Raw genomic sequence first — 23,926 nt, 5'->3', positions numbered from 1 at the left:
TGATGTGGTGAACATTTGTGCAGTTTCTTTGAAATCCTTCAAGCAGTGCAAGTACACAGCCGACATGAAACAAAGCATATGACCTATGACCTTGAAGCGAGCCATCGAGAACATGCACTCTTCACATCGTCTCGATGTGGTGAACATTTGTGTCAAGTTTCTTAGAAATCATTCAAGGGGTTCAAGAGTTGCTAACGGACGGACAGATGGACATCTGGGGTATAACATAACATGTCCCTTGTGTCGTATAAAAACAAAGCATATATGAAAATAAAATATTCATTTCTCATTAGTTTTTTTTTCATATGCACTTTTTTGGTTTGGATAATTGATTAACATAATGATTGTAGAAAGTGGTAACAAATCCGTTCTTTTTACATTTATTTGGCTATATTACTTGGAGAGTATAGTCAACGTAATCTGCTGCTTTGAAAGTAGTGCTTTTCCGACCATGTAATTATGCATTTTCTACATTTGGACAGCTGCTTTAGGTTTTTAAACAATAATTTAAAAAAAAAGAAACTTTAATAGCATATGTTTCATTTCAGCTTAGTAAATAACCCTGGAATACAGATAAGTACATCACAGGTATAACTATTATTCGTAATTGAAAATAAATGACAAAGCAGGAATTCATTTTTAATGATTTATTGTTTTATTTTTTCAAATAATTATCCGGAGTGCACTGGCATGATCGGTTATGTATAATGACAACTTATATTCAGAAACAAAATGTTTACAATTAACAACAATCAAGTAATACTCAATCAAATTTCACCATGACAACATACAAGGTGCACTTGATTTATGTCCTTTTCAGTATTATGTAAAAACTGAACTATTACAGAAATCAGACATAGTGCATTCTATTAATCAAATTCAACATACAGTTTGTCTGGATCATATTAAATAAAGGACACGATATCATATAAATCAAGCAGCCCTTTCAAAATTTCAAGTTCAAAGGATGTTAGCTGACAGGTGTCAAGGTAAAATTTCATGTAAACATGACTTTCCAAAAAAACGTGTTTTTTTTCTCTCAATATTATTTACAATTACAAATATTTTTGTAATTTTCTTCAATTTAAAAAAATGCAATTCTGGACTGCTCACACTGAAAGATCTCAAGAATGAAATATAAAGCACTACAATTTTTCATATCATTCTTTAGAAACACACTGATTGATAGAAAATTCAAAAATAAAGATGATGCTTTCTGGCATCCATATTAAAATAAAGGACTCTAATACTGTCATTGTAAGATGATTGGTCAACTTGAATAAAAATGGTTAAACCTGCATATTAAATCACAACTGTGATAGTTTTTGTAAAATATTTCAGCACTTACATACAGAACAGCCAGTTTCTATGATACCTGGAAATTAATTTACAGTAATTTTCAACAGACAACTTCTGAATTACAGCACAAACATGACGTTTTTTCTACATTAATAGATTACTGGATTGTTAAGAAATGACAGGAATTATTAACATATGTGTCATTTTTTTGTCACGGTGCATGTCAATTTTTCAATCAGCTTATTTGACAATTACAAAGATATTGTCCAACAATAAAAGTCCACTACCAGTTGCAGTATAATTATATAAAATACTATTTTTGTTATTACACAACTCAATACACAAAGGGACAAGTCAATAGTCTGTGCTCATGACCAGTCTATCGGTAAAAACAAATCTGCTGGGCTAGAGTAAAAAATTGAGAAAAAAGAAATTTTGAAATTCATCCTTTAAAGTCATGAAATTAACACTTTTTGACAGATTGACAAACAGACAGACAAAAATAATGTGCCCATTTTTCATGTTTTCCACTATTCATATTACAGATTTTATGTTAATGTCTTTTCTAGTTTACAAGTTACACTTGCAGATTTTGTGACAGACTTACAGAGATAAGTTGGTGAAAAACCGGCAGGAGAGACAAAAACTATTTTGTAACAAAATCTAAAGCTGTAACATAAAATCACCAAATAAGTACATGAAAAAAGACAGTTCAGTATGAAAGAACTATAACTGCAATATGGCATCACTGATTGTCCAATAAAACTTGGTACAAATCTATGTTTCTCATAGTTTATTCTGTCCTGTACTATCTAGTCATTGGCAGAGATACTGAGCATGGTGGTTGATGTGCTCCTCTACAAACGTGGCAATAAAATAGTAGCTGTGGTCATAGCCCTGCAAAATACGACAAAAATGACTTTAAAACAGGAATATTATATTAAATCTGTGTCAAAATCATTACATTTTGAACATGTATTTTTTTTTTGTTCAACACAGTTTCTCCTGGTGGTCTGTGGGTATGATGTATCAAATCAAAGCTAAAAACAGCTGTGACAGCATTACAAAAATGTAAGAAGCATCCTTAACCTTTACCCTGCTAAATTTCTAAAATGGACTGGTCTATCATTCAGTATGGACAATACCATTTATGAATTGAAGGGGTTTTTACTGAAAATTGCACTAGTTGCCAAGGCAGAACCTCTTGCCACCAGCAAGCTAAATCCAATCTCATTTGCACAAACATATTCTAAACAGTAAACTTTAACATTCTTAATTAAGGGGAGTGGTAGTCTAATGAATATGGTGTCAACCGACCATCCAAAAGATTCTGAGTTCCATCTCCACTGGAGTCACAACCACATCCTTCTAATATGGTGCCATAACTCATTTTTTTTCCAGGAACTGAACTAGAGAGTGATTCATTTAACATACATACGAGGGCTGATCCAGAAGTTTAACATATGAGGGTTGATCCAGAAGTTATGTCACTTTGTCCACTGTACAATTAGTCATTATTGCATTTCTACGGAATCTTGATCAAAAGGTAAGCTAATTCAATTATGATAATAACTATTAATATAATTTTCTTCGGCTGTTTTGTTTAAAATGTAAAGAACTTCACAATTCACCCTCAACAACATTTCGCCACACACAAAAACCAGTGTTTCTTTCCTAAATAGCAACAAGAGTGCCCGAATGTCACAATATACGCCCATCACAGAAATTTCTTTACTCTAGCCCCTGTATTGCAAATGAATTTTAATTTTGTGGTTTTTTAGTAATCATTGTAAGTCTTTTTTTTCCTAAGTTCACAAAAAAAAAAAAATCACTAAGGGAAGTTAATGTTAAAAAAAAAAAAAAAAAAAAAAAAAAAAATCCAAAAAAAATTGTAAGTCCACAATAAAATCTTTACCAGGTCAAGACTGGTCAAAATACACCTTAAAATTGGATGTAGCATGCATGTTGTACTACAGAAAAGTGGTCTCGATTTTTCTCTAAGACTAGTAATGAAGAAGTTACAATATAAGCTATTTATAGTAAAACAAAGGGAAGTAATTCTAAAGAAAGGAACTGTGCATGACACTTCCTCTCATGATGGTATATAATTGTGCCAAGTTACATCAAAATCCCTCCATGCATGAAGAAGAAATGCTTCGGACCAAGTCATTCTTGTATCTGACCTTTGGCCTCTAAGTGTGACCTTGACCTTAGACCTAGGGAGCTGGTTCTTGAGCATGACACTTCGTCTTGTGGTGGTGAACATTTGTGCCAAGTTATATCAAAATCCCTCTATGCATGAAGAAGAAATGCTCCGGACAAGGTTTCCATTCTTGTATCCTTTGACCTCAAAGTGTGACCTTGACCTTAGACCTAGGGACCTGGTTCTTGCGCATGACACTCTGTCTCATGATGGTGAACAACTGTGCCAAGTTTCATCAAAATCCCTCCATGCATGTAGAAGATATGCTCCGGACAAAGTCATTCTTGAATTTGACCTTTAACCTCTAAGTGTGACCTTGATCTTAGACCTAGGGACCTGGTTCTTGCACAAGACACTCCCCCTCATGATGGTGAACATTTGTGCCAAGTTATATCAAAATCCCTCTATGCATGAAGAAGAAATGCTCCGGACAAGGTTTTCATTCTTGTATCATTTGACCTTTAAGTGTGACCTTGACCTTAGACCTAGGGCCCTGGTTCTTGCGCATGACACTCTGTCTCATGATGGTGAACAACTGTGCCAAGTTTCATCAAAATCCCTCCATGCATGTAGAAGATATGCTCCGGACAAAGTCATTCTTGAATTTGACCTTTAACCTCTAAGTGTGACCTTGATCTTAGACCTAGGGACCTGGTTCTTGCGCATGACACTCCGTCTCATGATGGTGAACATTTGTGCCAAGTTTCATCAAAATCCCTCAATGCATGTAGAAGATATGCTCCGGACAAGGTCTGTGGACGCCGCCCGCCCGCCCATCCGCCCGCCAGGGGCGTTCCCATAATACGTCCCATTTTTCAAACGGGCGTATAAAAAGCAATTAAACAAAAACAACCACAAATTGAAATCAAAATAATACACCTACTTGTATAAAATAATGTGCACTCAAATCTTTTAGTAGTCAATTGTGAAAAGTAAACTGGCATCCAATAATACAGAAGTTTATTATGTATTGACAAACATGCCAATTCTGACATCAATATGATTACCGACATGTGGCGATCTTCATTTTCACACTCCCCCTGCATGTCGCTATCTCAATAAGCAAAAGTGTTTTATGATATTTTCAAATATTATTACAAATACACATACTCTGGAAGGAATTTCTGTTATTTCTTTTTATGATACACATTTTTGTAGCTCCAGTGACATTACTTTTGCATCAACCCTTATTAGTATGAACTTCAGTTTATTAGAGTAACACTCCATAAATATACAGAAATGTTTTCCCTTACCTCTTGGACTCTAAGAACTACCGGTACATTGCTTGATTTGCATGCATCCACAAGATTTTCAGGCAACAGTTGCTTGTCTACGTAGAAGTTATCAGACTTTCCCTGATCGATCAAAATATTTAGTGGTGGGCCGTTGTACTTCTTAACTAGTTCTGTAGCATCATATTCCTTTAAAGATATGTTAGACACATATCATATTTATTTGAAAATAGGAACAGTCACTTAAAAATATCTGTGTAAACATAAAATTTACATATTTGCTTGTATTAACAGGTTTTATACAGTACACACCTGATACATGTACTGGTGAGTACACTATTACACAAAAGCGCTTACCTCTAAAACAACTGGAATTTTTTTTAACAAAGTATTCTAGCATAAAACTGCTGTTATTGTCACTTTTTGGGGGTGCTTTAACTGGAGAGAAAACATGTGTTAACAGAGAAATTTTCGCGCTAACGTGCTGTTATAACACCTTTTTATATATGCGTGTTCTGTGGCAAAGCGTAAACGTATTACAGCCCAAAAACGGATAATTCAAAAAGGAAATGACATCAACTAGGAAAAATAACATAGACTTTACCTCGCATTTCTTGGAAATTTAAAGACTTTTAAGGGACAATATATTCATTTACCAGTTTTTTAACGCATTTTATGCTAGAATAGCATTAGCACGTTTTTTCGTGTTGTAACATCTTCAGAATCCCTCGGGAAATGTTGGTACCCTCACCATAACAGGCTCGGGTACCAACCATTCCCTCGGGATTCTGCAGACGTTATAACACAAAAAAACATGCGTTATCCCTACTTTGTTATACAAGACATAAAACTTTAAATGTAGCTCTAAAAACACAGAAAGTTTAATTAGTTACTCAAGTTACATTCATCTCATGAGGATTTTCTACTTATAAAGCAAGTATCTGAAAATAAACCATTATAGTGAAAAATGTGCATTGGATAACTTTAAAGAAATAGAAAGACTTAAACACAATGTACTCACACCATTCTAATCAAATACTTAATTCAGATAAGCTTCCTATTGCTTTCAATATTTTTAAAATAAAAAAATTCTAGCGAGGTGAGAACTTTAAACTCCTGGCCCACGTTTCACGAAATCTTGAGTAATCAATTAGTTAAGTCTGATATTTTAAAATCATGCTATTACTTAAGTTACTGTACAATCATTTAATTTCGTTGGCATACAATTTCGTGGTTTTGGTCAAAATAGATATGAATTCGTGGATTTCAAATTTTGAACTTAGAATGAATGGAAATTTTACTTGTTCGTTGGTATTAAATTTCGTGGATTGACTCTACAAAATTTCACAATATTGTTATTCAATGTTAATTTTTTTTAACAATGTTTTAATATCTAAATCGTACTTTTGTAAGTAGTATTCGTTTGCAGTCCTTATCTCAGTCACGCAAATATGAAATTTCTATTCAAGCCAATATAACAATCTTAGTATTTGCTCAAATATATTATTTGTTTCCATACTTCCTTTTCTATAAAATTCTGCACTGTTATGTTTTGATCTACAAAAGTCATATACGGTTCTAATATAGAAGAAAATGTCAACCTTGAAGATGGGCAAAAACAAGCATTTTAAATAACAGACTTAGCTAAGCAATTACTTAAGTTTTTTCGTGAAATTTGGGCCAGGGCTATGACCTGTTACTGTTGAAAAAAACTTCCAAGATATGTTAGTTCTAAATCTCTAATATATTTATATTTTTTCCTGATTTTTACAATGGACAAAATAAATTGGAAAAATACCCCCTTTTTTTGCTATAAAATTGACATTATTAAAGACATTTATCTTAAAAATCACAAGAAAACACTGTTACAGATTAAGTAAAACTGAAAACATTAATACATGGTTCAGTTAGTGCAATATAAATACTTTACCTGCCATTTAGACTGGTCCTCTCCTAGGTATCCAGTAAAGGCCTTTTTTCCCCATGGTGCGTTAATTGGATTGGAAATCGGTGAAAATGCACTCACTGACTTGTACTTTCCTGGGTTCTTCATGGCACAAATTAATGCTCCATGACCACCCATACTGTAACAAGAAATATACTGTATACAATAGATATTCATATAGTCTGGCAAACATGCAACAATACAAGATATCATGGCAAGTTCACATCCTGGCCACCAGATCTCACGACAATTTCACATCACGGCAAAAACATTTCAACAATTTTTTTTAACACTTAGTGCCATAATGAATTTCTTCTTTTTATTTGTAGGGGTCAATGTGTTGTATAGAACAAAGGTGACTTTCCAGCTTTTGATGGTGGTAGAAGACCTCTGGTGCAATTCCAGGCACTATTTCAGTAAAGGGCATGAACACTGAAAGGGCATGAACCTGAATAGAACCATATACCTACAGCCAGCTGGATGGCTTCCTAACGTGAGTAATTTCTATAATCAAACCAAAAGCTGGGAGGGGTAAAAGAATTGTAGTCAGTGACCTTAAAAACTCAGCTGATCTAATCAATTCTAAACTAACAACATAGATCATGTGACCACTGTGTCGGTCATGTGACCACTGTGTAGGATTAAAGATGGAGGAAGACCCAAGGTGCCTAGCTGAGCAATGGAGTTGATCAACTCACCCACCTTGTAAAGTCCAGCTGGACAGCCTCTGAACATGACATGATTCAACCTTTTGCTAGTGTGAACTTAAAAAGTATATTCCACACCAAGACACTATGTGCAGCAAATCAAGTGGGCCTACATCATTCAGCAGTATCTATATACCCTAATCCTGTGACTTATACTTTTACTCACCTGTGTCCAAAAATTGACATCTTATCTGGATTTGTTTTGAAGTTGCTGTTAATAAGGTCTGGTAACTGAAAACAGACAAAAATTGTAACTCAAAAAGTGGGAACATAGTTCCTTAATATATACATTTGTAGATCTTTTAATTTCAAGCAAATCTGAATTCCTTATTGGAATATAGAGTGGACATCCTCAAAATCTCAGGACCCCTACATGAGATCTCATTTATCAATGAAGGCTTTTCCTTTGCTCTTCAGCAGCTATGCATTTGCAGTGATACAAAATTTCACAAGAAAATGTCCAGTTTTGATTCTTCAGTATTACTTAGTGTGCTAACAAGTCATTTGACAAGTCAACTTACTTCCAGTGTGTATTTAATTTATGGTAATGTTAAACAAAAATCTTTATAAGCCTTGGCAATAAATAATTTTTTTTTACTGATAAACAGAACTGGAACAATTTGTCCGCATATTAACAACAGTTAGCCTATACATAGCTGATGTCCATAGATAACATTGTGATAATATTAATCATTTTAAAAGCATAATGTATCAGATCAGCAGACTGATATATAATATAAACATGCTTATTATTCTACATATATATACCCAACCCAGTCAAATTATACTGACACCCAACTGACCAGTCCTAGTATTATTCTCTTAATGCCGAGCGTCAAGCGAGGAAGGTACTAGACTAATTTAAAATATCATTTTTACACCTTTAGTATGACATGGCCAGGGATTGAACGGTCAGAAAATGATTTGGAAATTTCTTCACCGACTCACTAATGTAGGGTTAATGCATGCTTTTTGTGTTATATTGTCTCCTGAGGGATTCTGAAGATGTAAGAACACGAAATGAACATGTGCTAATGCTATTTTAGCATAAAACGCGAAAAGAAAGGTAATACATGAACACACTCTATCTCAACGTCATTAAATTTCCATGAAATGCCCGGTAATATCTCAGGTTTTTTTTTCAAACTGACATCATTTCCATTTGAATTATCCACTTTTTTGGGCTGTAACATGTGAGCGTGAGAATCTCTCTGTTAACACACGTTTTCTTTTGTTAAAACACCCCAAAAAAGTGACAAGAACAGCAACTTTATGCTATAATATATGAAATAAATACCTCTGATGTGATGTAAGAATACATTCTATAATTAGTTTTCCATTTCTCCTCTGTGGCGTTGACATAGAAACCAGCTCCGGAACCAAAATCATAGCTGTCATCCTGCCCCTCTATCTCTACTCCCCCTGAAATAGGCAGAAATATATTTTCTTATTAATTACTTCTACAAAAAATTAGTTCCCAAAAGACCAAAAAAGCAAGGAGCTGCGTTCAATAAGCGCTTGATGCCCCCGGTGGCATCGATACAAAGCAACCTAAGTCCAAAACGAGGTCAAGGTCAAACTGAGGTCAGGTGATGTCTGAAAATGAGAAATGGTCACAGGTTACATCTACATTAGTATCAAGTCATTCTAGTTAGGGGTACTGATGCTAAACGAAACGGTCCCACTTGGTTAACCTTGTATGGACGGACAGGACAATTGCTATATGCCTCCCGCATCAGTAGATGCTGGGGACATAACAAACACAACACAATATTTTGAAGCCAGAATGTCGTTTGACAACAACTGAACTGCTTAATCTGAAGTCAAACTGGATGAAGACATTGTTACAGATCTCATCACATTAACTGATCTTTCTCTTATTTGGGTTTCAGCACCATTTTTCAACAGTATTTCAGTTAACCTAACCAGTGTTTCCGGGTATATTATAAGCTAACAAGAAGCTGCAAGCCTCTCTTCACATGCATCAGCGGGGGAGGATGAAATGACTTCAGTCAAAATGTATTTTACAAAATCATTACAGAGAATACATGCCACAATCATGACACAATCTTTATATTTGCTCTCAACCAAGTGAACTAAGCATGTCGACTTCCAGAACTCAGTGTCACCAAATTTAGAGGAACTTGTATAGTCAAAATTCTCATTTTGAAGTCAAAATTCTCATTTTGAAAATATCTGTACAAGATTTTTTGTTTTTGCTTCGTTTTGGGTTTAGCGCCATTTTTCAACAGTATTTCAGTTATTTAATGGCCGGCAGTTAACCTAACCAGTGTTCCTGGATTCTGTACCAGTACAAACCTGTTCTCCGTAAGTAACTGCCAACTTCCCCACATGAATTATCAGAGGTGGAGGACGAATGATTCCAGACACAATGTCTTTTATCAAATCGTCATGGAGAACATACACCACGCCCGGGGATCAAACTCGCAACCCCGCGATCCGTAGACCAATGCTCTCCCTACTGAGCTAAGCAGGCGGGATTATCTGTACATGAAATTTATATTCAGAACATGTAATCACTCAACTATCGATGCAATTTTTAAAATTAAATCCAAAAATAAAATCCAAGAATTTTGTCCCTAGAGAACATTTAATTCAATGATTTCACTTCACTTACAGTATACTTCAGTATTACTGGTTTAACAGTGTGGAATTCAAACATATAGAATTAAGACTTATATATTGCAATGTTGCAACTTTGAAAAAAAGAAAAGATAACTGATAACAATAATGCTGAACCTACTTGGGCTTGTATCTGGGGCCACAATGATAATTCCTTTTTCTGCTGCCACCCTCTGTGCTCCAGCTTTTGTGACAAAGTTCTGTTCCGTGCATGTAAGTCCTAAAGAAAAACACTGACAAGGTTAGTTATCTTCTGTAATAAAATCATGTTTGAGCCACACCATGAGAAAACCAACATAGTGCATTTCCAACCAGCATGGATCCAGACCAGCCTGCGCATCCACACAATCTGATCAGGATCCATGCTGTTCACTAATGGTTTCTCTAATTGTAATAGGCTTTGAAAGCAAACATCATGGATCCTGACCAGACTGTGTGGATGTACAGGCTGTTCTGGATCCATGCTGGTCACAGACACACTATGTTGGTTTTCCCATGGTGCAGCTCATTTTATAAGATTCTGTTGAAGTTTTCACAAATTCCAATTGGAAAAGCTTACTTTTCATTTGCCTTTCGGATATTATGACAATAAGTCAGTGAGACTGTAACCCGTGTTTGGATCTAATTCATACTAGGTGATCTAGTGTAAGTGACATACCAGACAGCCAGTACAAGACAGGACATTTCTTATCTTCTGCTTGTGGAGGAAGATATACACCAAACTTCATGGTACATTTACACTCCTTGCTGAAATACAGGCAATAAAGATATACATTAAATTTCATGGTACATTTACTCTCCTTGCTGAAATACAGGCAACAAAGATATACATTAAATTTCATGGTACATTTACACTCCTTGCTGAAATACAGGCAACAAAGATATACACCAAAACTTCATGGTACATTTACTCTCTTTGCTGAAATACAGGCAACAAAGATATACACCAAACTTCATGGTACATTTACATGCCTTGCTGAAATACAGGCAACAAGGATATACACAAAACTTCATGGTACATTTACACTCCTTGCTGAAATACAGGCAACAAAGATATACACCAAACTTCATGGTACATTTACTCTCCTTGCTGAAATACAGGCAACAAAGATATACACCAAACTTCATGGTACATTTACTCTCCTTGCTGAAGTACAGGCAACAAAGATATACACCAAACTTCATGGTACATTTACTCTCCTTGCTGAAGTACAGGCAACAAAGATATACACCAAATTTCATGGTACATTTACACTCCTTGCTGAAATACAGGCAACAAAAATATACATTAAACTTCATGGTACATTTACACTCCTTGCTGAAATACAGGCAACAAAGATATACATTAAACTTCATGGTACATTTACACTCCTTGCTGAAATACAGGCAACAAAGATATACATTAAATTTCATGGTACATTTACTCTCCTTGCTGAAATACAGGCAACAAAGATATACACCAAACTTCATTGTACATTTACACTCCTTGCTGAAATACAGGCAACAAAGATATACACCAAATTTCATGGTACATTTACACTCCTTGCTGAAATACAGGCAACACAGATTTACACCAAACTTCATGGAACATATCAAGGGCTGAATGTAAAACTAAAGTTTCTTGTTATAATAGTTCCATGCTCAGCCAAGGATACACATTCCTTACCGTAAAATACATCAAACTTTTCTCTTGTGACTCAATTTGGTGTACAAGGTAAATGTACCTCTTAAAACTAAAATGCTACCTGTATAAATTTACAACTTTACCTTTCATGGCTGAAGACTTTCTGGAGCCCATTAAACATCTTATTACTGGATACTTCCGTTAAAGCTGCCATCTTGTGATAACGTACAACGTCTGAAAATAAAGACAATTTATTCTTCAAACTTTTTACATTTAAACTGACCTTGGAGGAAAGGATGAAACAGTGATAACAGTACACAATCTTAATACAGGTAAAGGTGTACTCTGTGTATCTTTCTCTTAAATTATCTCTTCATAAGATTATACTAATCTTAAATATAGAAAATCCTTATAAAATCTTTTTAAAAACCCACCACAGCATAACTTCTGTGAAATCATTTAATTTCTTGGGCATGATTTTTGTGAATTTGAACAAAACTGCTATTTCATGGGGGATATGAATTCATGGATTTCATCTTTTGAAGATAAAACAAATTGGAATTTTCTTTGTTCATTGGGGCTTAATTTTGTGGATTGATACATTGGGACTTAATTTCATGGATTGACGCAACCACGAAATCCACAGAAATGAGTCCCCAATGAAAATTAATTATTTCTCAGTATATTTTTTTGTGTTACCATGATGGTAACTATACAGGATTTGCTTGAATAAATTGATCCATACATGTATCTAGTTACATACTGTCAGCAACATATAATAAACCAAAACAATGTGTTAAATGTCTAAATACTTTTATTGAATTAATGTAGCAGCATCCACAGTACTTAATGTATTCCGTTAAGTTTACACCGCTTGACTTTTTCCAACCTGTAAGCTTAGTTTTTAATAGCAAACTAAAACATAGACTGACTGATTTGTTTGTTTGTTTTGGGTTTAACGCCGTTTTTCAACAGTATTTCAGTTATGTAACGGCGGGCAGTTAACCTAACCAGTGTTCCTGGATTCTGTACCAGTACAAACCTGTTCTCCGCAAGTAACTGCCAACTTCCCCACATGAATCAGAGGTGGAGGACTAATGATTTCAGACACAATGTCGTTTATCAAATAGTCACGGAGAACACGCCCCGCCTGAGGATCGAACTCGCGACCCCGCGATCCGTAGACCGACGCTCTACCTACTGAGCTAAGTGGGCTTAACTGTCAACATGTACTGAATTATTTTTATTAAGTTTATGCAGGGAGAAAAGTAGGTCACAAGGTTGACTGAATACAAAGCAGAACCCAGCCTTGCAGCATTTGAACAATTTATCATCATGCAATAACAGTTATTTGTTAAATTTGTTAAAAGTACTGCCAGTTTTTTAGTCAGAGTGCAAATTTATACTGTGGCTTGTTACACATTTTTACTGAGTTTCTATCACAGTCAAATGTGTTTTACAGGCCATCTCCAAATAATCTATTTATTTTTGCTGGGTTTAACATCACACAACACAATTATTATCAGTCAAATGGCGACTTTTCAGTTTTGATAGTGGAGGAAGACCCCAGGTGCCCCTCTGTGCATTATTTCATCACCAGAGGGCACTTGGGTAGAACCTCCGGCCTTCGGTACGCCAGCTGGATGACTTCCTAACATGAAGAATTCAATGCCCCGAGTAAGGCTTGAACCAACATCGATGAGGGGCAAGTGATTTGAAGTCAGTGACCTTAACCACTCAGCCACAGAGGCCTCACTTCTCCACATATAGGCCACTCCTGTAAAAACCTAATTATAAAGGCCATCATTTTCTTTTCTTTACCTGTCAACAAAGACCAAATTTTTCATTTCCTAAGGGTAGTCTTAATTAACGAACAGGTTTGACTGTGGCCAGCCTTATCCTGTGAAATTTCTATAATGAACTTTTAATTTGGACTGGATCATTAACTGTTAAAAGGGTTGCATACCAAAAAGATACTGACTGAATGGTGAACAGTGCAGGTCATGATCAGACTGCATGGATGTGCAGCCCAATCGCAATCTGCATTGGTTGCAAAGGCAGTCAGTCGTGTCGAGCATGATAAGAGTCAAAACCAAAAACATAGAATATATATGAACAGAAAGGTTTATTTTGTGTTTACAAAGATACTGTGAAAATATTTCCCTTATTTTTAAAATACTAGTAAGAAATTTGGGTATAATGTAACTTTTAGATACATAATTTAATATTTTCTTAACCAAACATTTCTTTCTACAACTACATGTATAAGCTCGTTATCGACTGTTACCTATAATTATGTATATGTTGGGCAAAACAAAACAAAAAGCGTCTATATATAGGACTTATTGACTCAGAAAAAAATAGATCAAGTATGTTAGGCAATTACTAATTTTTCAAACATCAATTTTGAGGATTTTTTTTTATCAAGATGAAAATCACCTTATGTGTTGGTTTGTTGGGTAAATCATCACACTGTCACAATTATAAGTCATGTGGCAGCTTCCATTTCATGGTTTGAGTCAAGGCTCAAAATTAAGGCCAGTCAAGTAACCCTAAACCCAGGTATTGTTTGTCTGGCCTTTTGAGCTGATTATGCATATCTTAAGTGCTTTCATAAAACTACTTCACTTGATTATCAACAAAATACTACATTATCACAGAAGTTTTGATAAAATGAAACTTGAGCTATCCCGACAGTGATTAATACCCCCAGACAGGTTAGGTTAAGCACCTTGCATGTCATCTTGATTTATAAGGTAAATGACTGATGGTACCTTTTTTTATTTTGAGAAAATAATTGACAGCAGATAAATAAATAAATAATTGAAAATTTTTTCAGCAGTTAAGAAGAAATGGAGTTGATGCATATATATCTAAGCTAAGGGCTGTATGTAATGATAGTAAGCACAATCATTTACATAGTAGACGTCCAACCTGTGACGACGATCAGTGATTTCTGTTAGATTTTTATTTCTCCATAATTTATGTAACTTTGGGGTTTTCAAGTTGTTATATGGAAACCACTGCTAATATGGGCTACATTAACAGACCAAGACTGTCGAAATAACAAAGAGAATGGGAAATTGCATGGAAATTAGATTTTCATTATGTGCTCAATAACTTAACCTTTACCCTGCTAAATTTCTATAATGAACTGATCCATCATTCAATTTGGGCAATTATACTTTTCGTTATTTGAAAAGGTGTAACTGAAAATTTAATGACCGAACAGCGACCAGTGGAGACCATGTGCTGGCCGATCTTGGTATGCACTAGTTGCAAATTCATAATCCATTGCAGTAAGGAAGATATGGACTTAAAAAAAAACAGACAGTTTTAACCAATAGCCAGCTGGTGGCAATTCTGCCTGAGCAATCAGCACAGAGCAAGATCATTCTACATCCATGCAGGCTTATCATGGTGTGTGCTGTTCACTATTCAGTCAATAAATTTTCAGTGAACAACCCTTCGAATATTTAGTGGTGGTGCCAAAATTGAATGAAGGATCAGTCCATTTTAGAAATTTAGCAGGTTAAAAGATAAAGTATTTGACTCTTACTACATGTACTAGGTAAAATATGTTAATAAAAACAATACACAAGATCAGCAATTCTATATTTAATTGTACATCTTTCAGCCAAAACCTGGAGGTTGGTGCCTTAAAATGATTTCACTGTACTCAATTTTAAAGTCAAATAATAACAGAGATAAAGCAAAAGTGTACCTAATGTTTTCTGTAATGTTCTGGCATATCTGTTGTTCAGCTATTCAAAATTCTAACATTACAGTTAAGGCATGACGGAATGAGACAACGTAAACAGAAAGAACCAGCAAAATACTATATGAGCCGCACAATGAGAAAACCAACATAGTGCGTTTGCGACCAGCATTGATCCAGACCAGCCTGTACATCTGCGCAGTCTGGTCAGGATCCATGCTGTTTGCTAACAGTTTCTCTAATTGCAATAGGCTTTGAAAGCAAACAGCATGGATCCTGACCAGACTGCGCAGATGCGCAGGCTGGTCTGGATCCATGCTTGTCGCAAAACCACAATGTTGGTTTTCTCATGGCAAGGCTCATTTTGCCATTGTGGTTGGTGGGGGACAGAATGACACCACAGGATTAACACTGATGTAACAAAGTATACTGTAAAATCATATAATTTCGTGGGCATGAAATTTTGTGGTTTGGGTTAAAACCTCAAGTTTCGTGGGATATAAATTCATGGATTTCAACTTTTGAACATAAAATGAATGGAAATTTACTTGTATTGTTTGTTGGGATTAAATTTCGTGGATTGACTCAACCACGAAAATTAGTCCCCAAAGAAAATTAATGATTTCATAGTAACTGGCCTAATTATCCCAAACTGAACTTGTAACATGCATAATTATAACCGTGTAACAACATTTAACAGTACAAGTATAAACTTGTTATATCAGTACCTTCATTATCAAAATCAAAATCTTCAACTTCCATAGCAGCCTCGTTTTCTATGCACCTTCTGTTGTCAATAACTTCTTCCTCCAAATGTTTCTGAGTAATTTTTTCAGCTCTTTGAAAATCTTTACTGATTTTGACTATTTCTTGCCTTGGGTAGACATCACAAAGACTGCGATTTCCAGCAACAGTCTTCCTTTCAAGTTCACCTCTCAGTCGTTTTCGCCAAAAGTTAATGCACAAATACTTAGCTATGGAATTCAATTTTCGTGGTGCACGAGTATGCATCAGACATGTAAGTGTTACCCCAAGCTGTGGCTTTAAACATGTACTTCCTCGCAACAGAGTGGCCTCCGTTATACGTGACGTTACACTTGAACAGAGAACAGTGTACAGAAGTGGTGCTTCTGTTTTCAACTGATCCAGAGTCTTATCCCAAAAATCTTTTGTATTTGGAAAATCTGTAACTGAACACAATGAGAACTTTGTTTCCTCTTCAAACAATTTTCGAATTTCTCGCCTTGCAATTATGCCGACAACTGTTAAGAACCCCTTGCGAGATCCTTTCGTGGCAGAGTAAAATTTTTTAGCAGCGCGTCGGTACTGCCTCGCTCTGATGGCAGTGACAAGTGTGTCCCATTTATTGTTTTTGTTCACTCTGATTTGCCAAGGGTTTTTGCTTCTGTTATTCAGATGATTCTGGAAACAACATAAGACATAATAATAATAGCTGCACCATGAGAAAACCAACATAGTGCCTTTGCGACCAACATGGATCCAGACCAGACTGCACATCCACAGGTCAGGATCAATGCTGTTTGCTTTTAAAGCCTATCGGAATTAGAGAAACTTAAGTGAACAGCATGGATCCTAACCAGACTGCGCAGATGCTCAGGCTGGTCTGGATCCATGCTGGTCGCAAACGCACTATGTTGGTTTTCTCATGGCGCGGCTCAAATATCCATTTACCAGCAACAGAGCTACTAACAGAAAGTTTGTTTTATTACCCCTATACCCTTACTCTACTTTGCAACTTTCACCCTTACTCTACTTTGCAACTTCCACCTTGTACTTCAATAATGAAACCAATGTTTAATTATTCCCTGTCTGTATTCAAGAAAATAATAGTAGTGACAGAAATCTGTATTTGTTGTGCACTATAAATCAAGACAAGAATCGGTTTTATGTAAAAGCACTTTTGAACATACCTACATTAAGAGCACAGTCTGACACAATGACATGACAGAACTAATGTATATTTACCCATATGTACATTAAATTATCTAAAATTATTAAACAATTTTTTAAATGTACCTTTTTAATGGAGCCTGTATATTTAGGTCTCTTGGCCTCATAATTTGGAGCCCTCAAGTCATTAATGGGAGGCATATTCCTATGCAATTGTCCTTCTTTGGAAGCGTAGGAATGGTCGTTATGGTAATGTAATTCAGCAGCATAAACCCCACGTCTCTCACCAATATACGAGTCTTCCTGGTGTCGTCCCCAAAAATCTGCAATTGCTTTCTCGTGTCTCATACAATCTGACAGATGCACGTAACAGCGGTTGCACAAGAAATACAACGGTTTCTTTCTTTTTTCTTTTTCATTTTGTACTGTACTATCAATCTGCTTTTTCTGACTGCATGATTTTGATTCACTTTGTAAAGAATATTGAACTTTCTTTTTTCGAGTGCTAGGTTTTGATTCACTTTCCATCGAATTTTCTACATGCCTTTTCCGACTACTGTGTCTTGATTCATTCTGTACAACAGACTCTACTGGCTTTTTTAGACTACTTTGTTTTGCTTTACTTTGCGCATTTAACTTAACCTTCTTCTTTTTATTACTTGGTCCAGGTTCATTTTGCACAGCTAACTTTTCCTTATTTTTCTGGCTACTTGAACTTGCTTCTTCTTGTACTGGGTACTCCTCAACATTTTCATTACTTGTTTCTGTTTCTGCTTCTGCTTCATCTTCGGTATAGTCTTCAAAAGTTACTCCAGTAACCTTTTCCAAAGCTTCAAAAACAGTTATATCTGATCCAACACATTTTATATTCGAAGAATAGCGATGATACCCTCCTGATTTCTTAGGGAAGTTTTGTTTACAGTTAGCACAAGACATTATTGATGCATTTTACAAACTGAAAGGTAAAATATATTTCAAAATTTGAACAATGTTTCACTCTGAAATCATTAATTTTAATTGGGGACTACTTTTTTCATCGGGGACTATTTTTTATTGGGGACTACTTTCATTGGGGACTAATTTTTGTTGATTTTGTGGTCAGTAATATTTCCTTGAACCAATTTATCCCTACAAAGTACCTACATTCTGTCTCCACCAGAACCACAAAATATGCTGCCCAAGGAGCTGTGATGTTCAGCTGTTCAAGTTCAAGCATATAGCTCAGGCATGGAAGAATGTGACAACGAAAAACAAAGCAGGCCAAGACAGCCATGTGTCACTCACTGGAGTTACACACCATAACAGTGTAAACATGTTTGATTTAGTGACCCAGTTTTTGACATCACCAACCCAGTTTCAAACTCAACCAAGTTTCAAAGAGATAAACATACTTACCAAGTTTCATGAGGATTAAAGCAAACATATGGCCTCTAAAGAGTGTAAACAGATTTTTTTTCTGTTTGGCAAACTTATCTATTTTCTATTTAACCTGACCCAAATAATGACTTATCCCAGATTTCATGGAGACAGACATTCTGACCAAGTTTCATGCACATCAGATGAAAAATGCAGCCCCTATTGCACACACGGGTTTTCTTTGATTTGATGAGTAACCTATTTTTTTATTCCCAGTTTACCTATATTTGATCAAGATAAACAATCTGTTCAAATTCCATTTATATCCAGTGAAAAATGCAGCCCATATTACATACACAAGGTTTTTCTTTGATTTGAACAGGTTACCATGTTTTTTACCCTAGATGACACATATTCATATTTATTGTTATAATATTTATTATTATGTATAAGGTCATGGAATACATCATTCTAGAAAGATACATGTTCAATCAAATTATTCAGTTTCAGTTTTATTCAAATTTGACCTAGAATTAATTAAAAGCTTCAGTTACTTGACCTAGATTCCATCAAGAACAAGAGCTGTCACTAATGGTGACAAATGCCCCCGCAGCACCTTGACCTTTGACCTGGTGACCCCAAAGTCAGTAGGGATGGTGTACTCAATAAGTACTATCAGCATGTGAAGTTTGAAGGTCCTGGGTGCAGTGGTTCGCATGTAAAGTGCCTCCATGCAAAAAGTTAACGTTTGCCCCTGTGACCTTGACCTTTGACCTGGTGACCCCAAAGTCAGTAGGGTTGGTGTACTCATATAATACTATCAGCAAGTAAAGTTTGAAGGTCCTGTGTGAAGTTGTTTGCGAGTGAAGTGCCTTCATGCAAAAAGTTAATGTTGGCCCCTGTGACCTTGACCTTTGACCTGGTGACCCCAAAGTCAGGAGGAGTGGTGTACTCAATAAGTACTATCAGCATGTGAAGTTTGAAGGTCCTGGGTGCAGTGGTTCGCAAGTAAAGTGCCTTCATGCAAAAAGATAACGTTGGCCCCTGTGACCTTGACCTTTGACCTGGTGACCCCAAAGTCAGTAGGGGTGGTGTACTCAATAAGTACTATCAGCATGTGAAGTTTGAAGGTCCTGGGTGAAGTGGTTCGCAAGTAAAGTGCCTTCACGCAAAAAGTTAACGTTGGCCCCTGTGACCTTGACCTTTGGCCTGGTGACCCCAAATTCAGTAGGGGTGGTGTACTCAATAAGTACTATCAGCAAGTAAAGTTTGAAGGTCCTGTGTGAAGTGGTTTGCGAGTGAAGTGCCTTCATGTAAAAAGTTAATGTTGGCCCCTGTGACCTTGACCTTTGACCTGGTGACCCCAAAGTCAGGAGGCGTGGTGTACTCAATAAGTACTATCAGCACGTGAAGTTTGAAGGTCCTGGGTGCAGTGGTTCGCAAGTAAAGTGCCTTCATGCAAAAAGATAACGTTGGCCCCTGTGACCTTGACCTTTGACCTGGTGACCCCAAAGTCAGTAGGGTGGTGTACTCAATAAGTACTATCAGCACGTGAAGTTTGAAGGTCCTGGGTGAAGTGGTTCGCAAGTAAAGTGCCTTCATGCAAAAAGTTAACGTTGGCCCCTGTGACCTTGACCTTTGACCTGGTGACCCCAAAGTCAGGAGGCGTGGTGTACTCAATAAGTACTATCAGCATGTGAAGTTTGAAGGTCCTGGGTGCAGTGGTTCGCAAGTAAAGTGCCTTCATGCAAAAAGGTAACGTTGGCCCCTGTGACCTTGACCTTTGACCTGGTGACCCCAAAGTCAGTAGGGGTGGTGTACTCAATAAGTACTATCAGCACGTGAAGTTTGAAGGTCCTGGGTGAAGTGGTTCGCAAGTAAAGTGCCTTCATGCAAAAAGTTAACGTTGGCCCCTGTGACCTTGACCTTTGACCTGGTGACCCCAAAGTCAGTAGGGGTGGTGTACTCAACAAGTACTATCAGCACGTGAAGTTTGAAGGTCCTGGGTGCAGTGGTTCGCGAGTAAAGTGCCTTCATGCAAAAAGTTAACGTTGGCCCCTGTGACCTTGACCTTTGACCTGGTGACCCCAAAGTCAGTAGGGGTGGTGTACTCAACAAGTACTATCAGCATGTGAAGTTTGAAGGTCCTGGGTGCAGTGGTTCGCAAGTAAAGTGCCTTCATGCAAAAAGTTAACGTTGGCCCCTGTGACCTTGACCTTTGACCTGGTGACCCCAAAGTCAGTAGGGGTGGTGTAATCAATAACTATCAGCATGTGAAGTTTGAAGGTCCTGGGTGCAGTGGTTCGCGAGTAAAATGCCTTCATGCAAAAAGTTAATGTTGTGACGAACGAACTAACTAACTAACTAACGAACGAACGGACGGACAGTTGAAAACTAATATGCCTCCCTTTGGGGGCATAAAAAATATTTTGATCACATTTCATGAAGATTTAGTGAAAAATGTAGCCCCTATTCCATACACAAGGACTTTCTTTGATTTTTGATGGGGTGACCTAATGTTTTTTACTCCACATGACCCAATTCTAATTTGGCTTAAAATTCAAGAGAAACATTCTGACTTATTCTCTTGAGTTTAAAACTTGTGGTCTCTGTAGTGTGTTAAAAATATTTTTCTTTGATCTGGCTTGGTGACCTAGTTTCTGACACAAGATATCCCTATTTTCAACTTGGCCTAAAGATGATCAAGATAAAGTTTCTGACCTTTCATAAAGATAAGGTCAGAGAGGTTAACAAGCTTTTCCTTCTTTTGACCTTGTGACCTCATTTTTGATCCCACATGACCCAGATTCCAACTAGGCTTAAGAATCATCGAGGTAAATATTCTGTCCAATTTTCATGACTTTCAGCCTTAAAATGTGGTACAGAATTTTCCTTTGATCTGGCCTTGTGACCTAAACTGTACCTAAAGATCATCCAGACTAATATTCTGACAAAGTTTCATGAAGGCAAGTCACAAATGTGGCCTCTAGTGTTAACACGCTTTTCATTCACTGGATGACCTAGTATTTGACCGCACATGACCTAGATTCAAACTTTATCTGAAGGTTATCAAGACAAACATTCTGACTGATGCTCTATGTTTCAAAGTTAAAATACTGACTCTTAATACTTAACAAGCTTTTCCATTGATTTGGCCTGTTGACCTTGTTTTTGACCCAACATGACCTAGATTCAAACTTGACCTTTATATCATTAAGATAAATAACTTGACAAAGTTTCGTGAAGATAGAGACTCATAAATGTGGCCTCTAGAGTGTCAAAAAACGTTTCTTTTGGTTTGACCTTGTGACCTAGTTTTTGACAAAACATAACCAATATTGTTGCTTGAACTAGACAAAAATTCAGACCAAGTTTCAGGAAGATAGGGTCATAAATGTGGCCTCTAAAGTGTTAACAAGATTTTCCTTTGATCTGGCCTACTGACCTTGTTTGTGACCCCACAAACCCAGTTTTAAACTTGACCTAGAGATCATCAACGAAAACATTCTGACCAAGTTTCATAAAGATTGGGTCAAAAATGTGGCCTCTAGAGTGTTAACAAAGCAAATACTGACTGACAATGCACGATGGACAACACACGCCACATGACGACAGACAATGACCAGTCACAATAGCTAACCTGAGCACACTGTGCTCATGTGAGCTAAAAATAGAAAAAGTAAAATACTGTTTTGTCATTGGTGGGGAACAGACTGACATTACAGTTTCATGAAGATTGGGTAAAAAATGTGGCCTCAAGTGTTAACAAGGCAAATTTTGAAGGACGATGGACAATGCACACCTCACAATGCCAGACAATGACTGGTCACAATAGCTCACCTGGTTGGTGAGGGACAAAATGACATTACAGGATTGACCCCATTCAGCAAACATATTTTAATAGCATTCATGAGTCTAACATGCCACTTCAACTGTAACGAAGGCCGAAGCACACATATGTATTACAGCTTAACACTGATGTAATAAAATATGTCCTGCCCAATTATCCTTAACTCAGTAAAATGATCTCGTAACATAACAACATTTAACACATGTAAAAACTCGCCATATCAGTACCTTCTGTATCAGAATCACTATCTTCAACTTCCATAGCAGCCTTGTTTCCTATGCACTTTCTCTTGTCAATAATTTCTTCTTCCAAATGCTGCTGAGTAATTTCTTCGGCTCTTTGAAACTCTTTACTGATTTTGAGTATTTCTTGCCTTGGGTAGACGTCACAAAGAGTGTGATTTCCAGCAACCGGCTTCTTCTCAAGTTCACCTCTCAGTCGTTTCCGCCAAAAGTTTGCACACAAATACTTAGTTACGGAATTCAATTTCGTTGGTGCACGAGTATACATTAGACATGTAAGTGCTACCCCAAGCTGTGGCTTTAAACTTTTATTTCCTCGCCGCAGAGTGGCCTCTGTTTTACGTGACGTCACACTTGAACAGAGAACAGTGTACAGAAGTGGTGCTTCTGTTTTCAATTGATCCAGAGTTTTATCCCAAAAATTTTCTGTATTTGGAAGTTTTCTAACTGAACACAATGAGAACTTTGTTTCCTCTTCAAACAATTTTCGAAGTTCGCGTCTTGCAATTTTGCCAACAACTGTTAAGAACCCTTTGCGAGATCCCTTGGTGGCATTGTAAAATTTTCTTGCAGCCTGTGGGAACTTAAACTTTCTGATGGCATTAACGAGAGAGTCCCATTTATTGACATATTTGATCTGCCAAGGGTATTTACTATTGTCATTCTGGAAAGAACATAAGACAAAATGAGCCACAGTTAAAAAGCGAAAAGTAATTATTTCATTCACCATATATATATATTAACAGCCCTTATGACTATTCTTCTACATACCTCGTAACATGTGTAAACATATTAATTTTGTGAACTTATATTTGACAGAAATCTGTACTTGTTATGCACTATAAATCAAGACAAGAAACTGTTTTATGTAAAAGCATGCTTAAACATTGCTACTAAAAAATAGTTTTTTCTATCAGCACAGACTCGGACATAAAGACAAGACAAAATTAATGTATATCTACCCTTATGTAAAAATATAAATTTCAAATGAATGATGTGATTTTTTTATGTTGTACTACCTTTTTTATGGTGCCTGTATATTTAGGTCTCTTTGCCTCGTAATTTGGAGCCTTCAAGTCATTAATGGGAGGCGTATTCCTATGCAACTGTCCTTCTTCGGTAGTGTAGGAATGGTCGTTATGGTCAAGAGCTTCAGCGGCATTGATCCCACGTCTCTCACCAATATATGAGTCTTC

The 23,926-nt window shown here is 36.5% G+C and overlaps 1 protein-coding gene across 3 annotated transcripts; it reads right to left on the bottom strand.

Annotated features, from left to right (window-relative positions):
* Window positions 1-1,732: 1,732 nt before the first annotated feature.
* Window positions 1,733-23,884, bottom strand: LOC128558371 (S-formylglutathione hydrolase-like). Of its 3 annotated transcripts, none has more exons than XM_053547330.1 (10): window positions 23,750-23,884; window positions 22,716-23,394; window positions 11,797-11,887; window positions 10,688-10,776; window positions 10,151-10,249; window positions 8,684-8,808; window positions 7,553-7,617; window positions 6,665-6,818; window positions 4,756-4,923; window positions 1,733-2,196 (listed from the first exon to the last, which is right to left on the bottom strand). In XM_053547330.1, the coding sequence occupies exons 2-10, from the start codon at window positions 22,996-22,998 to the stop codon at window positions 2,116-2,118; spliced, it is 1,155 nt and encodes a 384-aa protein (XP_053403305.1). In that variant the 5' UTR covers window positions 22,999-23,394; window positions 23,750-23,884; the 3' UTR covers window positions 1,733-2,115. The 3 variants fall into 3 exon arrangements, with proteins under 3 accessions (XP_053403305.1, XP_053403303.1, XP_053403304.1); XM_053547328.1 differs by lacking the exons at window positions 22,716-23,394; window positions 23,750-23,884 and adding exons at window positions 16,100-16,793; window positions 17,409-18,237; XM_053547329.1 differs by lacking the exons at window positions 1,733-2,196; window positions 4,756-4,923; window positions 6,665-6,818; ... (3 more) ...; window positions 10,688-10,776; window positions 23,750-23,884 and adding exons at window positions 10,855-11,404; window positions 16,100-16,793; window positions 17,409-18,237 and having other exon boundaries at window positions 22,716-22,837.
* Window positions 23,885-23,926: the final 42 nt, after the last annotated feature.

Source organism: Mercenaria mercenaria, chromosome 7 (assembly GCF_021730395.1).
Source record: "Mercenaria mercenaria strain notata chromosome 7, MADL_Memer_1, whole genome shotgun sequence".
In the NCBI taxonomy this organism is placed as follows: Eukaryota; Metazoa; Mollusca; class Bivalvia; order Venerida; family Veneridae; genus Mercenaria; species Mercenaria mercenaria.
The sequence above is the reverse complement of the archived record's forward strand: the minus strand, read 5'-3'. Positions and strand labels throughout refer to the sequence as shown.

Excerpts from the sequence above, each read along its gene's own strand:
- LOC128558371 (XM_053547328.1), bottom strand. The coding sequence starts at position 18,218 with ATGTCTTGTGCTAACTGTAAACAAAACTTCCCTAAGAAATCAGGAGGG. Across the intron at positions 16,794-17,408 it reads ATACAGGCTCCATTAAAAAG|AATCATCTGAATAACAGAAG; the intron begins GTACATTTAAAA and ends TGTTGTTTCCAG. Across the intron at positions 10,777-11,796 it reads AAAGTCTTCAGCCATGAAAG|CAAGGAGTGTAAATGTACCA; the intron begins GTAAAGTTGTAA and ends CCTGTATTTCAG.